Raw genomic sequence first — 17,640 nt, 5'->3', positions numbered from 1 at the left:
TCAACAAGAGCTGTATCAGGCATCTTCAGGACACTTACCTGTGCCATGCGTAATTATCCCAAGCCTCTTTCACAAGGGTGTAATGTCAGTTTGATTACCTACTTCTCCTCTGTCCCAGTAAACTGCCTATGAGAAGAGTTGTGTTCAAGGGAAAATTGAAAAAAATTATTGGTTTCATCAACATCTCTGCTATCATTCACTGCCCCAGGGCTACTTTCCCATTCCTACTACTTGATCCCCCTGCCTTCCCCTCCTCTTTTGCTGCATTTCCGCTGTGACTACAGCCATCCTCTGCTATTCCTGTTGCTCCTTCTCTATATTGCGTTTCCCTGAGCTGCTTCACTCTGCCTTTGTTTTCTGCTTTCAGACTGTGTTTATCTAAGTAACATGTTCCAAATGACTAACTCAGACAAGGCAGTAGATGCTTCATTAAACTGTAGCTCAAGTGAAACTCATTATCTTGCCATCTATACCAAACTTGTGCACTGTGTTAGCACCTTTTGACCAAATATCTTTAATGCCAAGAGGAGGGAAAGCCTCCAGGAGGACTCGGGTGGGCTTCTCCCTGTGCTCCCCTTTTCCCTGCTGCTCCATTCCTCCCACAACAAAACCTGGCATAGCTGTTCATTCATATTAAAAAAAAAAAAAGTTTATACACAAATAAGTTTGTTCTATAAACACTGGAAAAGAACCCTTTGTATTTAGTAACACTTTCAGTTCCTGCAAGATTTTCTTTTCGCTTACACAAATGAGATTAAAATACAACACACCTCTACGAAAGGAAGCCAGCAAAACAGAACAGCTCTAGTGTTTCTAAACAAAACCCAACCATTTAGAAACCAAAAATGAATTAAAGGAACTTAGAAAATCAAGCCAAAACATTACACTTGAAAAAATAATCACAAGAAAAACTTAACACAGTGCCACTTCAAAATTCAGTTTTGCTAGATCTTCTGCCTCAAAACAAAACCAAAGCCCTAACCACCAGCCAGAAGAAAAAAAGAGATTTAGTAAGTGAAATTTAAGAGCTTTTGCTATTTCCCGGCGGGGGGACACACACACGGGACTACAGTTGAAAAACTGAACTTGCCACAGCAATTAGCGTGACCTTGATTGCATTTTATACTAAATGTATTCTACCCAAAACCCACAACGTGTTTAATATTACATGCTTACATTTGTATTATGTCTGTAAAACAGGTAACTGCTGGAGTACAAATTGTCCCAACCTAATTCAAGTCATAGGTTCCCAGTCAGTCAATTTTAGCTCAATCATGAGGTGTGATCGAGCCACATTTTATATATTTGCTGGTTTCTGAGCTGTTTAGTTGGATCAAGTTTCCAAACTTTTTTTCCCACAGAGGAAAATTACCAAGGCTTTATTTGTTTGGGCTTTTTTTAAGGAAGCTGAAAGTCTTACACAATGCTCCGACTCCAGTGGCGGGGGCTTCCAGATGTTTATTTATAACCAACTATAAACCCGACTATGGCAGAGACCGCACCTCACAAGGGAAACGGAGAGGGCTTAAAGGCACGAGCTCTGCAGAGGAGGGGTGTGCCGCAGCCAGCAGCACAGCCCGCCCGCCCGCTCCCTCCGCCATCGCGTAGGAAATACGCAGTTACTAACAGCGGCGGGACAGCACCCCGAGGGAGCACAGGGCGGGCGGGCGGGCGGGCGCGCCCCCCTCCCGCTCGGCAGCCCAGGCCTTAACGCCTCCTCTTCCGAGAGACCGGGCGGCGCCGGGGCCGTCCCGCCGCCTTCCCCTCAGCGCGGCGGACGCCCCCCCTCCCCTTTCCCGCCCTGCTCCCCGTGTTCCCCTTCCGCGTCGCTGCGCAACGAGCGCCCCGGCGGCGGCAGCTGGGCGGCGGGGGCGGCGGGGCGGGCGGGCATGGCGGACCCTGCTGACAGGGCCGCACATGTTTACGGGCCGCGCTGCGCCGGCAGGAGGAGAAATCTGAGGCAAAAGCTGAACAGGATCGCGGGCGGGAGCATGGAGCAAGCGCTGTGGGAGCTGGCCCGGCCCTCACGCCCCAGGGGCAGCGCTGCCAGCGGCTGGCGGGCGGGTCTGTGTGGAGGGGGGGGCCTGTCGGCTCCCCGGGCGCCTGCCTCCGCTCCTCCTCGGTGTGACAGCAAAGGGCATGCATGCTCCTGGAGGGGGAGCGTCCGTTTTCCAGACGAGTCCGCTTTATCTGTGCCTTTCCAGGTCCGTGGGGTGGGTTGTTTGGGTTTTTTATGGAGGAGAGCAGGGTGGGAGAGGCAGGAAGAGGTCAGCCGGGTTTCCATGCGGAGAACGGGCCGGCTAGTTCCTGAAAGAGAACGGAGGAGAAAAGCAGAGCAAACAGTCTGGAGTTGTCTCTTTCAGCCTTCTTTATTAGGGAAAAACAGGCTGTCAAAACGGACAGTTTTTCTGACGACTCCTAAGGAGTTGACTGGAAGCAGCACCTCCAGAGAAACTTCCATCAGGGAGCTTCCCTGCAAAACCAAAACCAAAAAAAAAGCTTTAACGAACCTCTGTACTCACTGGAAGATGGGAACATGTACAACATGGAAAATGTCTCTTACATCTCAAGCTAGTGATCTGGCTTTCAGCTGATTAATGAACAAATCTTTGAGGTGTGGGTGATCCTCAAGTTATCTGGCTATCTGGTGTTTCCCTTAAATTTTGGTTACAGTGCTATGTACTTAGAGTGCGTTTAGGGTTAACGTCAGTGTGGTACGCAAGCCAAAAAAAAAGCAGAGTGCCGTTTGCAAAGCAGAGTATTCATCTCCAGCATTAAGAATTTATGCAAATAAAACTATACTACCTTATGATAGGTAACAAGATGATCAAAATAAAATTGTAGCCATTGCTTAATTTATTAGAGTAAATATTTTTATTGCTGGTGTTGACTGACAGCTATGTAGTTTTTTTTTCTCAGTTCCACAAGATTTACAGTGGAGTTTCCGTGTAAAAAGTGAGTCTGTAAGTACTGTTTTATGTGGTCCTGTAATATTTATGTTTTCCTGAGTGCCTGATCTAATTTGTTCATTTTGAAAGGAACAGCTAGTTTCTTTGTAATTGCTACCTCAGCAAATTCAGCCTTGGCTCTAAGAATCAAGCTGAGTTCTTTGACACTTCACTGAGGAGGAAGTTGACATGCCAAGCTTGCATTTTTCTTAATATATGTTTAATCTAATTTACAGAGGACATTCCACCTAAATTAAGACAATTAATGAATACACTTACTTAAAATAATATTTCAATTATCGTCTTTCCTTTTCTATATCCTTCCTTTAATTGTGGTGTTATTTTAGGGGTCATTATTCACCATGTTGCTGTTACCACATATGAGTGAGCACAAACAACTTTGAAATGCCCCCAAATAGGGTTTTTTTGTGTAAAAAAAGAAAAAATTTATGTATTATGTGCTCAAACATTCGCATGACAGAGGCCTATGTTTTCTGTGTGTCTGCCCTCAGTGTAGACTGATTATGGTTTTTTTGGTCCTGTGCTTCTTTTGTTAAGGAAAAGTGTTCCCCCCCCCCTCTTCCCCACCTCCCCACCCCCATGGTGGTCACTCTGGGCTAATTAAGTAGGAAAATGTTACTTACTGTTTTTCAAATTCATCCCTTTGTCTTCCTCAAACTAGTTAATTTGAAAAAAGGGGAACTGTAACCATTGTATTAGTACTAGCATGAAACTGCAATAAGCTGACTTGTTTTTCTGGGAAACAAAGCCTTCTGAGAGACATAAACATGTAAATTGCGTGAAATTACTTCTGGATAACAGCAGAAACTTTGGGGAGGGGTTTCAAAAAAGCTGTGCATTTCTGGTTGATGTTCCTTCTCTCACAGTCCAAGGACAGACTATCCGGAATTCCTTTCCGTACCAGTAAGATTATTCAGAACTAGTAAATGTTTCAGAGCGGTAATTGAAAAGAGTAATGGCTGATGAATTTTGCCACTTCATTCCAATGCATGGCTGGCACTGGAACCTCCTTCAAGCAGAAGGCGTAGCCCTGTCTGCAGGGTGGCATTTTGCTGCACAACAGCCAGACGCAGAAGTGACCTTGTGCTCCCCGCTCAGTTGATGAGTGGGGCAGAGGCATGTCACAGAAGCGACGATTTCACTTACTGAGAAGGGGGTCGGAAGGTTGCCACCTCTCCTTTTGAGCAGCATCTGGTAGACAATTTTCTGCCTAATATTGTCAATCATTCCCTTGTTCTTGAAGGTGCCTGACTGTCCTCCCAGCTGGAGTGAGAACTTCAATGATCACTATAAAGCAAAACAAATGCAAAGTTTACAAAGGGGGCGTGGAGAAGGCAGGTCCCCAAATAAAGAAGTTGGCAGGGGCTCAAATGCCTGGGATTATGAGAGAAGTGGAACACACACATGGTTAGTGCACATGCTGGTATGAATACTAAAGCTCAAACAAATGCATTTGTTGCACGCTAAAAAGTGAAAGACTACTCGAGCAGGTTATGTTTAAAAAAAAAAAGTGGTTAAATGCGTAGAAAATTGAGGGTTCTTTGCTTCCTTTTGCTGCTAGACTTTTTTTAAAGGCGAGGAACTGTAGCATAGCATCAGTCTGGGAGGAGGTTGGAGCAGAGGGGATCTTGCCTCTAGTGATAAAAAGTTGGCACTCATGCACAAGGGGAAGAAGTTTTCAGAGACTAAAGAAAATAAATCAAGAAATGTATTCTTTCCTGGCAGGGACATCAGAAAAAAGACAAAAAAAAAAAAAAAGCAGAGCTAGCCGAGGCAGGATTCTGTGTGGTCCAGCAAAATGCACACTGCAATGTATCCGCCTGCTCCTGTGAGGCAAACTAAAGCGCACCCGTACTACTGGTTGTTAGCCGTGGTGCGTTGCTGACTGATTGTCCCTGATGGAAGCAGTTCTGGGACCAGCAAGCCAGGTGGTTACAGAGCAGTGCTTCCCTGAGCTTTATGGAAGAATCTCTGCTTTTGGAAGCAAAAGGAACTCTTTCTGCAATGTGGTGTCAGGCAAGCTTTGCCTGCAGTCATGATCACAGTATAAAGTAGCAGTGGCTGAATGGAACAAAGTGTCAAACAGATCATTAAATAATTGTATTAAAAATGAGAAGAATACTTCACTGAGAGATGGGCTGTATTAAATGTTTGGAAAAAGTATGTATCATAAGAAAACTCCACCAGACGTTAATCAGTATAGACTAGTTAAGGCTGTGCTAGGGAAAGCTAGATCTTCTTCTGTGGCTGGTGCACAGAACTGCCCAGTGGATTTAATGAAAGAAGTTAGACATTATTCAAGATGAACTGCAAAGCTGTCACTGTAATTCACCTTCACAGATTTTTCTAGAAGAACTTCTGGAGGGAGATATATATGCTTATATATACTTATAATTTGAATTGTCTCATGTCTTTAGAGAGAGAGTCATTTCTTTTTTGGAAATACGAACTGATTGCTAAGGTTAGAGGCAAAGAAGCATCTGAAACACTTCTGCTGTGTTGGAAAGCTGTATACACACAGGGAGTGCAAATGTGCACATTAACTTTTAATACGCTTGGAAATCATTGACATGTAAACAGCTATCATTACAGCCAGAGCCTGTACTTTCGTTAGAGGCATATTATGCTGTACTACAATCATGAGATAGCTCTGTTTAGCTAAGTGATACCATATTACCCCGTATATCACAAGAATTTACTCGATGTCAGGATGTGGCTATGGGCCAGAATTGTTCAGCAGTTCACCCCAAGAGTGCCAAGACTGAGTCTCGGGGAAAAAATGTTGATGGGTGGTAGGGGATTATGGCTTGTGTTTGACTCTTAACTGTTAGTGAATGTAAAGATACTGAAGAGGACTGTGTCTAGGACTCCCTGACTGTCCTTAGAAAACTTTCACCACAATTTAACTCCCCTGGGAAGCACTGAAAAGGCAATATGGGTTCAGCTTCAGCTCCATTCATACTGCAAGTCAGACAGACTGGAAGAAATGGAGCAAACAGTCATTTCTATCTTTTGTTTGTATCAAATATTGTGAGAGAAGTTATTCTTACTAGAGCTCCAATCTGGCTCGCCTGAGAAGTGCTAGAAATCTTTAACCAATCTGTTGCAGAGTTGTCAACACTGGCTTCTCATTGCATTTGATAACCTAGCAGGAGTAAAAAGCATTAGCAGCTCAGATTACTAATCAAAAGTCAGCAGTATTCTCTAAAACCCTTCCTGGGATTGCCCTGCCCATCAGCCCAGTGAACTCTGGACTGCCATTCCTTATCCCTCCTGACCCCAAAACTATTTTGCCTCCTCTCCCTCCACCAGAATTTGGTTACACTCTTCCTCTGTCACCCTGCCCACCTTTTCCAGGGCTCACCTGCTGTCCTGCTCTGCTTTGGGAGCTGAGGGGCCATGACCTGCCAGAGTCCCAGGGGAGAAGAGGGAGCATCCTGGAGGATGGAGCAACCTCCTCCAGGCAGGCAGGCCAGCAGGCAGGCAGGCTGGACAGCCTGGGACATTTTACGTGTCCCTAAGAACCTGTCTGAGCCTCTCTTCTCTGCATCCTGCCACCATGCTCCCAAACCAGAGAACCGAGCTAGTAATTTTTGAAATGATTGTTGCTGAACTGACAACTAAAAGCCTGATTATTGGTTAACAATCTCTGCTTTTATGTTTACCCACCAAAACCTCCGGGCAAGAGGCGTCCGGTCAGCTGTATCGTAGAGGGGGTCCTGGAACTAACCTGACAAAAGAGCTGAACACAGAGTTCAAATACAGGCTGAAGCGTGAGCTCTCCTGGAAGTTGACAGACATGTCTGTGCAAGCCCAACTATCCTTTATCATCACTATTTTCTACAAGAGATCCTGTGGTCTCCATTCTGTTATTTGCGGTGTCCATGCTAGCACCTATTATCCAATCCAGTGATAACACATTCGGTGCATATAATTTCTAATTTTGGTTCTGGTTTTGCTACAATTAAAACATACAGACCTTTGAAAACCTCGAGGAAGTCTCTCAACATGTATCCCAGTGTGCAGCATATAGGAATGGGACCTTCAGTATGGTGATTATCATTCAGATAACTGTGAACACAGGCCACTACAGAAGATCACAATTAGATTTAGGTGGTATTCAAATGATACAAAATATTTAAAATAATTTTAGTACTAGGAGGTATTGGAATGATTCCATTTCTATGCCTTTGAGGTACAAGTATGAAGGAACTGAGAATACCATTTAAGTTCATGGTGGAATTCATGTTTAAGGCAAAACTTAAGCATAACTTTTTTGTCCAATCTAAACCTTTGAATTCTGAACGTTCAGTGTAGGAATAAAACTAAAAAGCATTTATCCTTTTTTTTTTTCTTCCACAAATCTATCCTTTATGCAACATCAGCTTCAAAAAACCATGACTGATCCACTCGACCAGGTATCAAGAAGCTAAATACTCATTCATGCAGTGGCAGGAAAAAAGACAGGACATCTTGTGGTGGCGCGTACCACGGGCTTTGGCTGCTGTTCTGCTGCGAGATGGGTTGTGCCGACATTGCAGTGCAGCTGATCAAAGCCGCAGTAAAACATCTAGAAGTGTCATTTTTAGCTGGATGGGGAAATACTGCTGGAAGGCCTGATAGGCCAGAATTTGCCAGTGATTCTGTTGCGGATCTTGTCGGGAGATGCACATTCTCCGGAAACCTTGAAAGAGTGAACGAAAACAACTGATTTGTGGGACTGAGTTGAGAAAGTTGAAACAACTTCGATAGTTTGACATGAAAAGTAACTTCATTATTTCTTTAAGAGTGGGTACTGTATGATCTATAATTTCTTGCATAGAAAGCGCTGCATGCTATGTTCCAAAATGAATAAATGTAATTACTTTTTGACAGGGACAAATTAACCTAGCGTTAGAGGTGAAGCTTGGCCCCGTGCCAACATATTACGTGTACATTTGGCCTGTTGGCATGTCTCTAAAACAGAGCGTGTGGGGAGAAAGGTAGTGAACACTGAAAAGGGAATTACTGTAATTCGCTTGTAAATGGAGAAGAGTATATATATGGCTCAAAAATAACATGTAAATGCAGACTTGAAACTTATTTATAGAGGAAGAGGTTAGGAAAAGCACGTGACAACCTGAAGTATAACTCAATTTCAGGAGGCTTTAATAAATGGTATAGAAGCCTGTAATAAATTTAAATGGTGACTGCAATAACTTAAAGCTCTGTTTGGAAACTATTTTAATTTAAAAAACTTTTCAGAAAGGTATTTTAAAGCTTAAAGTGCAGAAGTACTGCAATTTAAACTGGGAGTTATTTCCCTAGCCGTCCTGGAGAGTTTTCGCCTCAACAGAGCGTAGATAGCTCTGCTTCGAAAAACCCCAGTTTCTTCTCAGCTTTTTTCCCAGAAGTTCCATTTTTTCCATCAGTGTTTTCTGGGGAGGGGTGAAATCATTTTCTTTCACCCAGGCCCGAGACATCTGGCAGCCTGTCCCGCGGGCGGAGGCTGCCGGGCACCCCCGGCCCTCCTGCCGTTTGAACGGACTAAACGCCGGCGGGGGTGCGGCGGCGGGGACGGACCGGCACCCGGCTCCCCGCGGCGTACCCGGGGCGAAGCAGGTGGGCGGCGGGGGCCGGCGCGCTGCCGCTCCGCTCCGCGCCGCGCCGCAGGGAAACCCGCCTGCGGCTGCGGGCGGAGGCAGCGCGGCCCCGCGCAGCGCCTGGAGGAGCCGCGGTCGGCGGGAATCCAGTCCGGGTTTTGGTGCCGGGGACCAGCGGCGGCGAGGAAGGGCGAGCGGGAGCGGACCCCGCGCCGCGCCCGACAGCCGGGCCGGGCCGGGCGGGCGGGCAGGCAGGCAGGCAGGCCGGCCGCCGGAGGAGGAGGGAGGGAGGGCGGGCGGGCGGCGGCGGGAGCAGGTGGGCGAGCGGCGGGGCGGCCGCGCCGGCACCGGGCCCGCCTCGCCGCGCCCGCGGGCCCCCATGGCCGCGGCGCGCCGGCCGCACACACCCACCGCCGCCCCCCGGTGAGCGCCGCCGCCGCCGCCCCTTGGGCTCGGCGCTGCCGCGGCGGGGCCGCTGCCCGCAGCCGGGGCTGAGCGCGGCGGGAGGCGGGCCGGGCCGGGCCGGGCGGGCGGCGGCACCATGCAGGCGCGGCGCTTGGCCAAGCGCTCCAGCATGGGCAGCCGGCGGCTGAGCGCGGGGCCGGCGGCCGCGCAGGCGGACGGGGTCCGGCCCCCCAAGGCCGAGAGCGCCTGGAGGCCGCCCCGGCGGGAGGGCTCCGCCGCGGCGCTGGAGGAGGAGGACGAAGACGAGGACGTGGTGGTGGAGGTGGAGGAGGAAGAGGAGGAGGAGGAGGGCGGCCTGGGGAGCCCCCCCCCGGCGCCGACCGGCCACGGCAAGGGCCCCCTCCGGGGGAGCCTGAAGGTGCGTCCCGGGAGGGCGAGGGCGGGAGCGGGGCGGTGGCGGCAGCCGCCCGGCCCGGCCCGGCCCGGCGCCGTTGGAGGGGCCCGGGCGGGGGTGCCGGGCCGGCCGGTGCCCCGGGCCGGGCCGGAGGAGCGGTGGGGGCGGCCGCCGTGGCCCGCCCCGGCCGGGCGGCCTGCGGCTGGCGGCGGGGCTGGGGGGGGGCTGGCGGCGGGGCGGCCCCCGGCGAGGCTGGGGTGCTGCTGGAGGGGCTGCGGGCTGCGGGGGGCCGGGCGCGGAGGGGCCCGCGCTCTACAAGTGCCAGAGGAAGCGGGTGGCCGCTGCGGCCCGCCGGGAGGGCGGCGGCGGGCTGGCCCCGGGGGTCCGGAGCCCGGGGGCGGCCGGGGCGGGCAGCTGCGCGGCTAAAAGGGGGCGTGCGCGGGGAGTCACCGGTACCTGAAGTAGTTTGAGTGTCGAGAGTGAAAGAGTTTTCCTGGGTAAAGTGCGCGGCAGCGGGGCTGCTGGGGGGGGGGTAGTGGAGGCTGTGCGGGCTGGCCGCTTGCACAGAGGTTTCTTCAAGACCTGGAGTCGTGCCTGCGGCGTGCGTGGGTTATGCGGTGCTGGGCAGGGCGCTGGAGGGCTCCTGCGAGGGCAGGTGGCTACGGTAAGGAGGCCTGGATGGGCGGTTCGTGAAAAGTTTCTGAACGGAGCAGTACTGTGCAGAGGCCCTACTAAAATCCCGTCGAAGTGCGCTCGGGCAGTCCTCTGAATTTGGTGCGTTTTGGAGCAACCTGCTGAACACGCTCGCAGGCTGAGATTCTGCAGACTTAGGCTTAATTATTTTATCGTGAGGGGTTTCCTGTAATTATTTTTCTCTGGGGATAACCCTGACAGTAGGGTTAAGTCTGTGTGTAGGTCTGCGGAGGATTCATGTGATAGATGTGCACTGGTTATGGAAAATAAATGTGTATGGAAGTCTAAAGGGTATCCATTTGGATTGATTTTTTTTTTTTTTTTAAAATCTAGATAATGATTCTTACTTAACAAGAGATCAGGGTTGGCCTAATGGTAGTGCCATATTAGCATATTATCGTTGGGGTCTTCCCTGTATCCACAGAAGAAAAAAAAAGGAACCAAAACCAAACCAACCAAACAACAACAAAAAATCCCTACAGGAAAGTAGCAGCAGAATTACAAGTTATCCCCATATTGCTTCAGAGCAAGTTTGTTATAGCAGTGACAGGATCTATCTGACCCACTTGAGTCATTGGACCCTGTCTGTGTAGCTCTTCAGTCAGTCTGTCAGAGGCCACGAGATGTGGTTACAGTCTGGCTGGGTCAGACTGTCCGTGCTGCTGAGGCCCAACAGGCTGGGACAACTTTGTTGCTACAAAACCTTTTGGCACTTGACTGGTAGCCTAAGGATGAAGGGTACCATAATGGGCTTCTGGTCCCACCAGTCTCCCCATCGCACTGAAACTCCAGGTGGTAGAGGAGGCTTAGAGAGACTTCCTCTGTGTGCCTAATAGGAAGAAAGTGTGAAATTCTCAAATGGAGCACAATAATCTGAAATATCAAATTACATAGGTATAATCTGCATATAATGTTGGTTATTCTCTTTGTCAGCCCTCAACATGCTTTTGAGTAGTAGGTCTGTTAATATAAGTAAAGGTTGCTGGTATTTCTGCCTTGCATTTAAGACTATATGTGCATATAAGAACATTGTTCTTGCATGTATTTACTTCCCTGGACAGTAAATCTGCCTCATAGATGAAGTGAGTGGAGTAATGCGTACTAGGCTACTTTCGGTGTGTGTAATAAACTCTCAAGTCCTCTTCAGTAACCAGGTGCAGGTATTTACCCTCTTTGGAAGAATAATTTCTAACTGTCATGAGCTGCTCGATTTTTGCTTTCACTATTTATACTTTTGAGTACTATAAACTGAGAAAACTCTTATAATTTAACATTTTAAAGAAATTGTCTTTGGCTTCTGTATATTTCTTCAGGGGTCGTTGGTGTAGGAGTGCGTCAAGCTTAATCTAAGGGTTCTTCCAAGTAATTTTAAAGCAACAGATTAAACATGAGAGAAGTGGACATGAAGTGAATGCAGAGGTCCAACTGTAAAACTGTGGGAGGGTAATACGACTGGCACGATCTGGCTGTGGTTTGTAAAACAGGACTCCTGCCAAATGGAGAACTGGCGTGGGGTCAGGAGCATTTGACTCCTTGACTTGGCCTTCAGAGTTGGGGTCTGGGAGCAAAGGAAATTGAAGGGGTGTCCACTGATGAGAGAGAGCATAAATTGTTGCGGTGTCCAGCACTCTTCAGAACAAGAAATGTCCTAGAAGATCTTCAGAATTTAATCAGACTTGAAAGCAAAGTAGCCTGGGTGCTGGTTTTGCAGTATATGCTATCCAGATAATGCAATTAAAAAGCAGCATGCAATATTTTGGTATGTGGTATAGATACAGATGATGCACACATACACTTGATGTCTGTGCCCTTGGTTGCAATGGCATTTTAAAGCTAGAGGTTTCATGGGCTCTTCACAAAGTCACTTCCGTGGAGTGCCTGTGATACATGGATGACTGCATCATAGGATCTGCAATGGAATGAATATTTTTTAAAAGTGCCTGAGAATTTGGTCAACTAGTCAAGTGGAAAAAAGTACCTGCACCATCGGAGCTTATAGCTGTGTTGTCTCCACCAGAAAGAAGTCCACTGTGTGGTTGCACCGCAGGTGGTCTGTTTTTGACCCTTGCTCTTAAGCGTGGGGGTAGAGAGAGAGAGGAGGAAGTGCTTTTTTATAAAGATAAATCTTATTTCTCCAATGTCTAAAGTCTTGGAAGGAAAGAACAGATACGACAAAAAAGAGAGCGAGTGAGACTGTTGGTCATAGGGAAGATATAAAAATTGCTTCTTTATATTGCTCTAGCCATATAGATGTCCAAGTGGAGGACACTGGAGAACACTTTTTTTGCTCTTTTTTCCCCCTGCTGTTCTAACACGATACTGGAAGAGGCATGAGCGTGCTGTGTGCAGCTGGTGGCTAATGGCAGGAGAGCCAGAGAGACTTTGAGAGCCTGTAAAGCCTTGTTGAGAAGTGCTGGGATTTCTTGCTTTGTCAGAACACCAAAGTGCTGATTATACAGACTCCTTTTGCACTTGAAACTCTTTCTGTGCAATCTATACTTGCTGCTTTAGCTGCATCTAGATTTCCAGCCATCTGAAATTAGATGAAAAAGAATAAATAGCATAATTACCAGTACATTGTCTTGAAGCATGGATTAATTTGCAGTCCTGTTTATTTCATCTTTTGTATGGAGCTTGGTTCAGATACCACAGGCAGCCACATTAGTACCGTGCTGGGGTTAATTCACTCTGTGGAAACTGCTGGTTTTGGTGATACAGAGAGAAGGTTTTGAAGTAGGGTCCATCAGCCGTCTGCAATGCTGAGTTTATCTGCTACTTAGAAGCCAGCCCCACTGCAAGTAGCAGAGCTATGCTAATTTCCCATAAATCACTAGAGCGCTATGCTTGAGGATTTGGGCTGGTAATGAACACGGGCTTGTGATAACTTGCCAACATGTTGCAATGTTTTCTCTACTGTGATAAACAGTAAATGGGTTAGTGCTTTCTTCTGTTTAGCCCAGTTGCGCTGCCACTTTATCTCCAGCCCAATTTCTGTTGCCAGGCTCAGAGTATAGACTGAGGACATTTCTAACCCAGCTGACTATGGGGGCTGCTCCTTTTCCTCAAGCGTTTATGTTTCTGTGGTCTCTGCCCTTTACCTTAACATAACCACCCGTGAAATTACCCATTTGAGATACTGGCTTGTGTGTGAGCACTTGGTAGTTCAGAAGGGTGAATTTCCTGCAAATGGGTTTGTTCCTGCAAATATGCAGCTCCCAGGGTCATGGGAAACGGGCAGATGAAGAGTCTGAAAACTAAAGGCCCAGAGAGCTGTGCTGTGATGCCGGAGGAATATGAAGGCCCAAGCTGCGTAAGCAAGACTTCAACATCGTGCACATTGGGCTCAGTTTTGCCCACCTTGCAAAGTGGAATTTGCAACAAGTATGAAGTATGGAGCACATGCAGGTCTGTGCCAGAGGTTTCAGCATGGGGATGGCAGATATTGATAGGAGTCTCAGTCCAGGAAAAAGTATGCTTTTGGACATGATTTTTGTAGTTTGTTTTGTTTTGGGTTGATTTTCTGCCTTTTTTAAAAAGATAGACATCTGTGTGGTATATGGGATGTAGAAGAATCTTCAGAGTTTGTCTGGAAGAAATCAGTTGCCTGTTACTTATGTGTGTTGTTTGGCTGGGTTGAATTTGCTCTCTGCTCCTTTTCTCCTTTTCTCTGCATTCTTTCTAAAGCCAGGTGTGAATTCATTGTTGTCCTTTAAATCAAACTTTCAGCTTCACTGTTTGAATGGGCTATAGGCTCATCTTGGGCAAAACAAACTTTTTTTTTGCTTGATTAGCAAAGTGCTATTTAATTTAGCTTTCATATGTGTGTGCAAATATATTTTAACAGGCAATTTGCAAAATGCAAACTTCAGATACCACATTCGCTTAGTGTGGAGAGATCTCCAAAACCCATTAGGAATTTGCATGCTAACCTAAGAGTAAACTGAAATGTTCCCTCTCAGACTAATAATGATAAAGATATTTTTATAAATACTACTAGTTATTAGAACACCAGAACTCATGTTCTGATCTTGGAGCAGGATCCTGTTAGGCTAGGCTGTGTACAAACTCAGAACAAGCGTGATCCTGCTCTACCCTCTTCTGTGAAGTTGAAGAGTAACACAAGAGATAATGAATGGATACTGATGGACTGTGGGGAATAACTAAAGGGTGAGACAAAAGCAGCAGATAAACACCAGCAGCTTAGCCATATTTTTGTAACTAGATAATTAATTTTTAAATTTCAAACTTCATTCAGTTTCTTGCAGTCCTTGAGTGAAAACCTGGCTAGTGAAGTTGGTGTGGAAACTGCATGACTAGACTTGGGATTTTTTTTCTTCCTCATTAAAAATAAAAAAAGTTTATACGTAGTATGTATTACTGGAGGCAGAGCTTGGCGTGGTGAGATTGCAAGATGGTATTTTTTCTCCACTGTCCCATAAAAAAGAATGGATAGGAGTAATTTGCTGACGATTTTTGATGTAGTCTTGTTGTTGTTTGTTGGACGCTGACCAAACATCACCACTTTGCCCTTAAAAGTAATTGTATTAGAAAACTGTAACTATGTGAGAGTAATGAGGTACAGTGGAGCCACTAGAAGTTTTGATCCTTATTTGCTGGACTGTTTTCAGTCTAGAATGAGTTCAGTTGAGAATGATCAGTTGGCTGCCTTCAGGTGTGCAGTACTTACTGGTGGATAGAGACGTGCTGCTCAGTCTTTATCACACAATCACAGAATGGTTGAGGTAGGAAGGGACCTCTGGAGGTCATCTGGTCCACCTCCTCTGCTCAAGCAGGGACACGCAGGGCAGGCTGCCCAGGGCCTTGTCTGGATGGCTTTTGGATATCTCCAGGGTGGGAGACTCCACAGCATTCCTGGGCAACCTGTGCCAGTGCTCAGTCACCCTCACAGTGAAAAAGTGTTCCCTGATGTTCAGAGGGAACCTCCTGTGTTTCAGTGTGTGCCCCTTGCCTCTGGTCCTGTCATGGGGCAACAGTGAAAAGAGCCTGGTTGTGTCTTCTTTGCAGCCTCCCTTCAGGTACTTCTAGACATCAATAAGATCCCACTCTTCTCCAGGCTGAACAGTTCCAGCTCTCCGAACCTTCCCTGACAGGACAGATGCTACGGTGTGTTCATTGTCTTTGTGGCCCTTTGCTGGAATCTCTCAGTATGTCCATGTGTTGTGGTTTAACCCAGCCAGTAACTAAGCACCACACAGCCGCTCACTCACTCCCCCCACCCAGTGGGATGGGGTTGAAAATCGGGGGGGGAAAAGTAAGATTCATGGGTTGATACAACAGTTTAACAGAACAGAAAGGAATAAACTACTAATGATAATAACAGCATTAAAGTTACAATAATAATAAAAAGATTGGAATATACAAAACAAGTGATGCACAATGCAGTTGCTCACCGGTTGACCGACCAATGCCCAGTTAGTTCCTGAGCAGTGATCCCCCTGGGCCAACTTCCCCCAGTTTATATACTAGGCATGATGTCACCTGGTATGGAGTATTCCTTTGGCCAGTTTGGGTCAGCTGCCCTGGCTGTGTCCCCTCCCAACTTCTTGTGCCCCTCCAGCCTTTTTGCTGGCTGGGCATGAGAAGCTGAAAAATCCTTGACTTGGTGTAAACACTACTTAGCAACAACTGAAAACATCAGTGTGTTACCAACATTCTTCTCATACCGAACCCAAAACATAACACTATACCAGCTACTAGAAAGAAAATTATCCCAGCCAAAACCAGGACAGCATGTCTCTCCTGTACTGGGGATCCCAGAACTGGCCCCAGCACTCCAGGTCTGGCCTCACCAGTGCTGAGTAGAGGCACAGGATCACCTCCTTCCACCTGCTGGTGATACTTTGCCCAATGCAGCCCAGACTACCATTCACCTTCTTTGCCACAAGTGCAAATTTCTGGCTCGAGTTCAACTTGGTGTCCACCAGGACCTCCACACCTTTTCTGCAAAGCTGCTTTCCAGCTGGGCAGCCCCCAGCATGTACTGGTGCCTTGGGTTGTTCCTCCCCAGGTGCAGGACTTCACATTTCCCTTTGTTGAACTTCATGAGGTTCCTGTTGGCTCCTTTCTCTAGCCTGTCAAGGTCCCTTTGGATGTCAGTATGACCGTCCGGTGTATCAGCCACTCCTCCCTGCTTTGTGTCACCTGCAAACTTGCAGAGGATGCACTCTGCCCCATCGTTCAGTTCTTTAATGAAGATCTTGAACAGGACTGGATCCAGGATTGACCTCTGGGGTACACCACCATTTACTGGCCTCCAACTAGACTTTGTGCCGCTGATCAATACCTTCTGGGCCCATCTGTTCAGCCAGTTTCCAACCGACCTCACTGCCTGCTCATTCAGCCCATACATCAACAGCTTGTCTGTGAGCATGTTACAGGAGATGGCATCAAAAGCCTTCTTTAAGTCTATATAGAGAATATCCACTGCTCTCCTCTCATCTACCAGGCCAGTCATTTCGTCCTAGAAGCTCATTAGGCTGGCCAAGCATGACTTCCCCTTGGTGAAGCCATGCTGACTGCTCACGATGATTTTCTTGTCCTTCACATGCCTGAAAGTGGTTTCCAGGATTAGCTGCTCCATCATGTTCCTGGGAATCAAGGTGAGGCTGACCTGCCTGTAGTTCCCTGGGTTCTCCTCCTTGAAGATAGAAGTGACTTTTTTTTTTATCTGAAAACTTAAGTATTCAGAAAATGCTTTTCATGGTCTGGTAATTAACATTTGTAATGTGTCCTACAAGTGCAGATGCACAGACCATTTATGCCTTTCCTGACCCTGTGCTCTTCCAACCTTGCTTCTGGCCCAAGGTTAGGGAGAAGCCTCACAGTCTTGTAGATCACCTTTGAACCCTCGAGTCCTACTCTGTGTTTTCCCAGCTGCTAGATAGGAGAGCACCAGAGGGATCTTAGCAGACTGTGGGATAAATCTGTGCCTCAAACTGTGCTATTTGGCCATCTCAAGGATGGGAGCTTTGACCTGGCTGGTGTCTGCTCTGTAAATACTGCTGTGGATTGAGCAATGATGCTCTTTTATAATTTTTTTCCCTCAGAATGAGAGAGCCCATTGGCTTTGTAATACTTTCAAGTGATTTACTGAATTGCTTATTTCTAAAAATAGTGAGCAGCTTGAACCATTCCCGCTGCTTGAGGCCAGCCGAAAGACTACAGAAGGACGGCAGGCTGAGAGAGACACTCTTATTAGTGTTTTTGTTTATTTGTGAGAATTGAACAGGAAATATGAAGTGAATAGAAAGAGTGTTCATTAGCTCCTGTGGTGATCAGCTTCAATTTCACGAACTTGTGTTGTTTCTCACTGTAGCATGTTGCCAAACAGAGCATGTAGGAATTTAGTATTATTGGCGTTGCTGAAAAATCTGTGATGGGATCAGTTTCACCGCTCTGGCACCTTGCCAAACTTTCCAGTCCCAAACGATGATTGCAGTGACATTTGTCTCATTGTATTAAAAGTACATGTGTGGGTGGTATTTGTTGTTTGACAACAAAACTAATGAAGACAGGAAACTGAACAACTTCTGTTGCTTGAACTTTGGATAAAAATACCGATCTTTTTGTTGGTGTT

General features: G+C 47.2%; 1 protein-coding gene and 2 long non-coding RNA genes across 4 annotated transcripts in view; 2 read left to right on the top strand and 1 right to left on the bottom strand.

Moving 5' to 3' along the window:
* Positions 1–1,441: 1,441 nt before the first annotated feature.
* LOC138684785 (uncharacterized) lies at positions 1,442–10,212 on the bottom strand. The gene is made up of 3 exons (XR_011324069.1): positions 9,807–10,212; positions 4,116–4,256; positions 1,442–2,473 (listed from the first exon to the last, which is right to left on the bottom strand). It is a non-coding gene; the product is annotated as an uncharacterized lncRNA (long non-coding RNA).
* On the top strand, positions 2,095–8,173 carry LOC138684784 (uncharacterized). The gene is made up of 3 exons (XR_011324068.1): positions 2,095–2,204; positions 2,920–2,963; positions 7,355–8,173. It is a non-coding gene; the product is annotated as an uncharacterized lncRNA (long non-coding RNA).
* The window catches only part of ZNF704 (zinc finger protein 704), a 95,363-nt gene continuing 86,565 nt past the window's right edge, over positions 8,843–17,640 (top strand). Inside the window, exon 1 of one of the 2 annotated variants that reach the window (XM_069779567.1) lies at positions 8,843–9,374. In XM_069779567.1, the coding sequence (XP_069635668.1) occupies positions 9,093–9,374 (282 nt within the window). In that variant the 5' untranslated portion in view covers positions 8,843–9,092. The remainder of the gene's footprint in view (positions 9,375–17,640) is intronic. The other variant, XM_069779565.1, reaches the window with a different exon arrangement.

Source organism: Haliaeetus albicilla, chromosome 3 (assembly GCF_947461875.1).
Source record: "Haliaeetus albicilla chromosome 3, bHalAlb1.1, whole genome shotgun sequence".
Lineage (NCBI taxonomy): Eukaryota > Metazoa > Chordata > Aves > Accipitriformes > Accipitridae > Haliaeetus > Haliaeetus albicilla.
The sequence above is the reverse complement of the archived record's forward strand: the minus strand, read 5'-3'. Positions and strand labels throughout refer to the sequence as shown.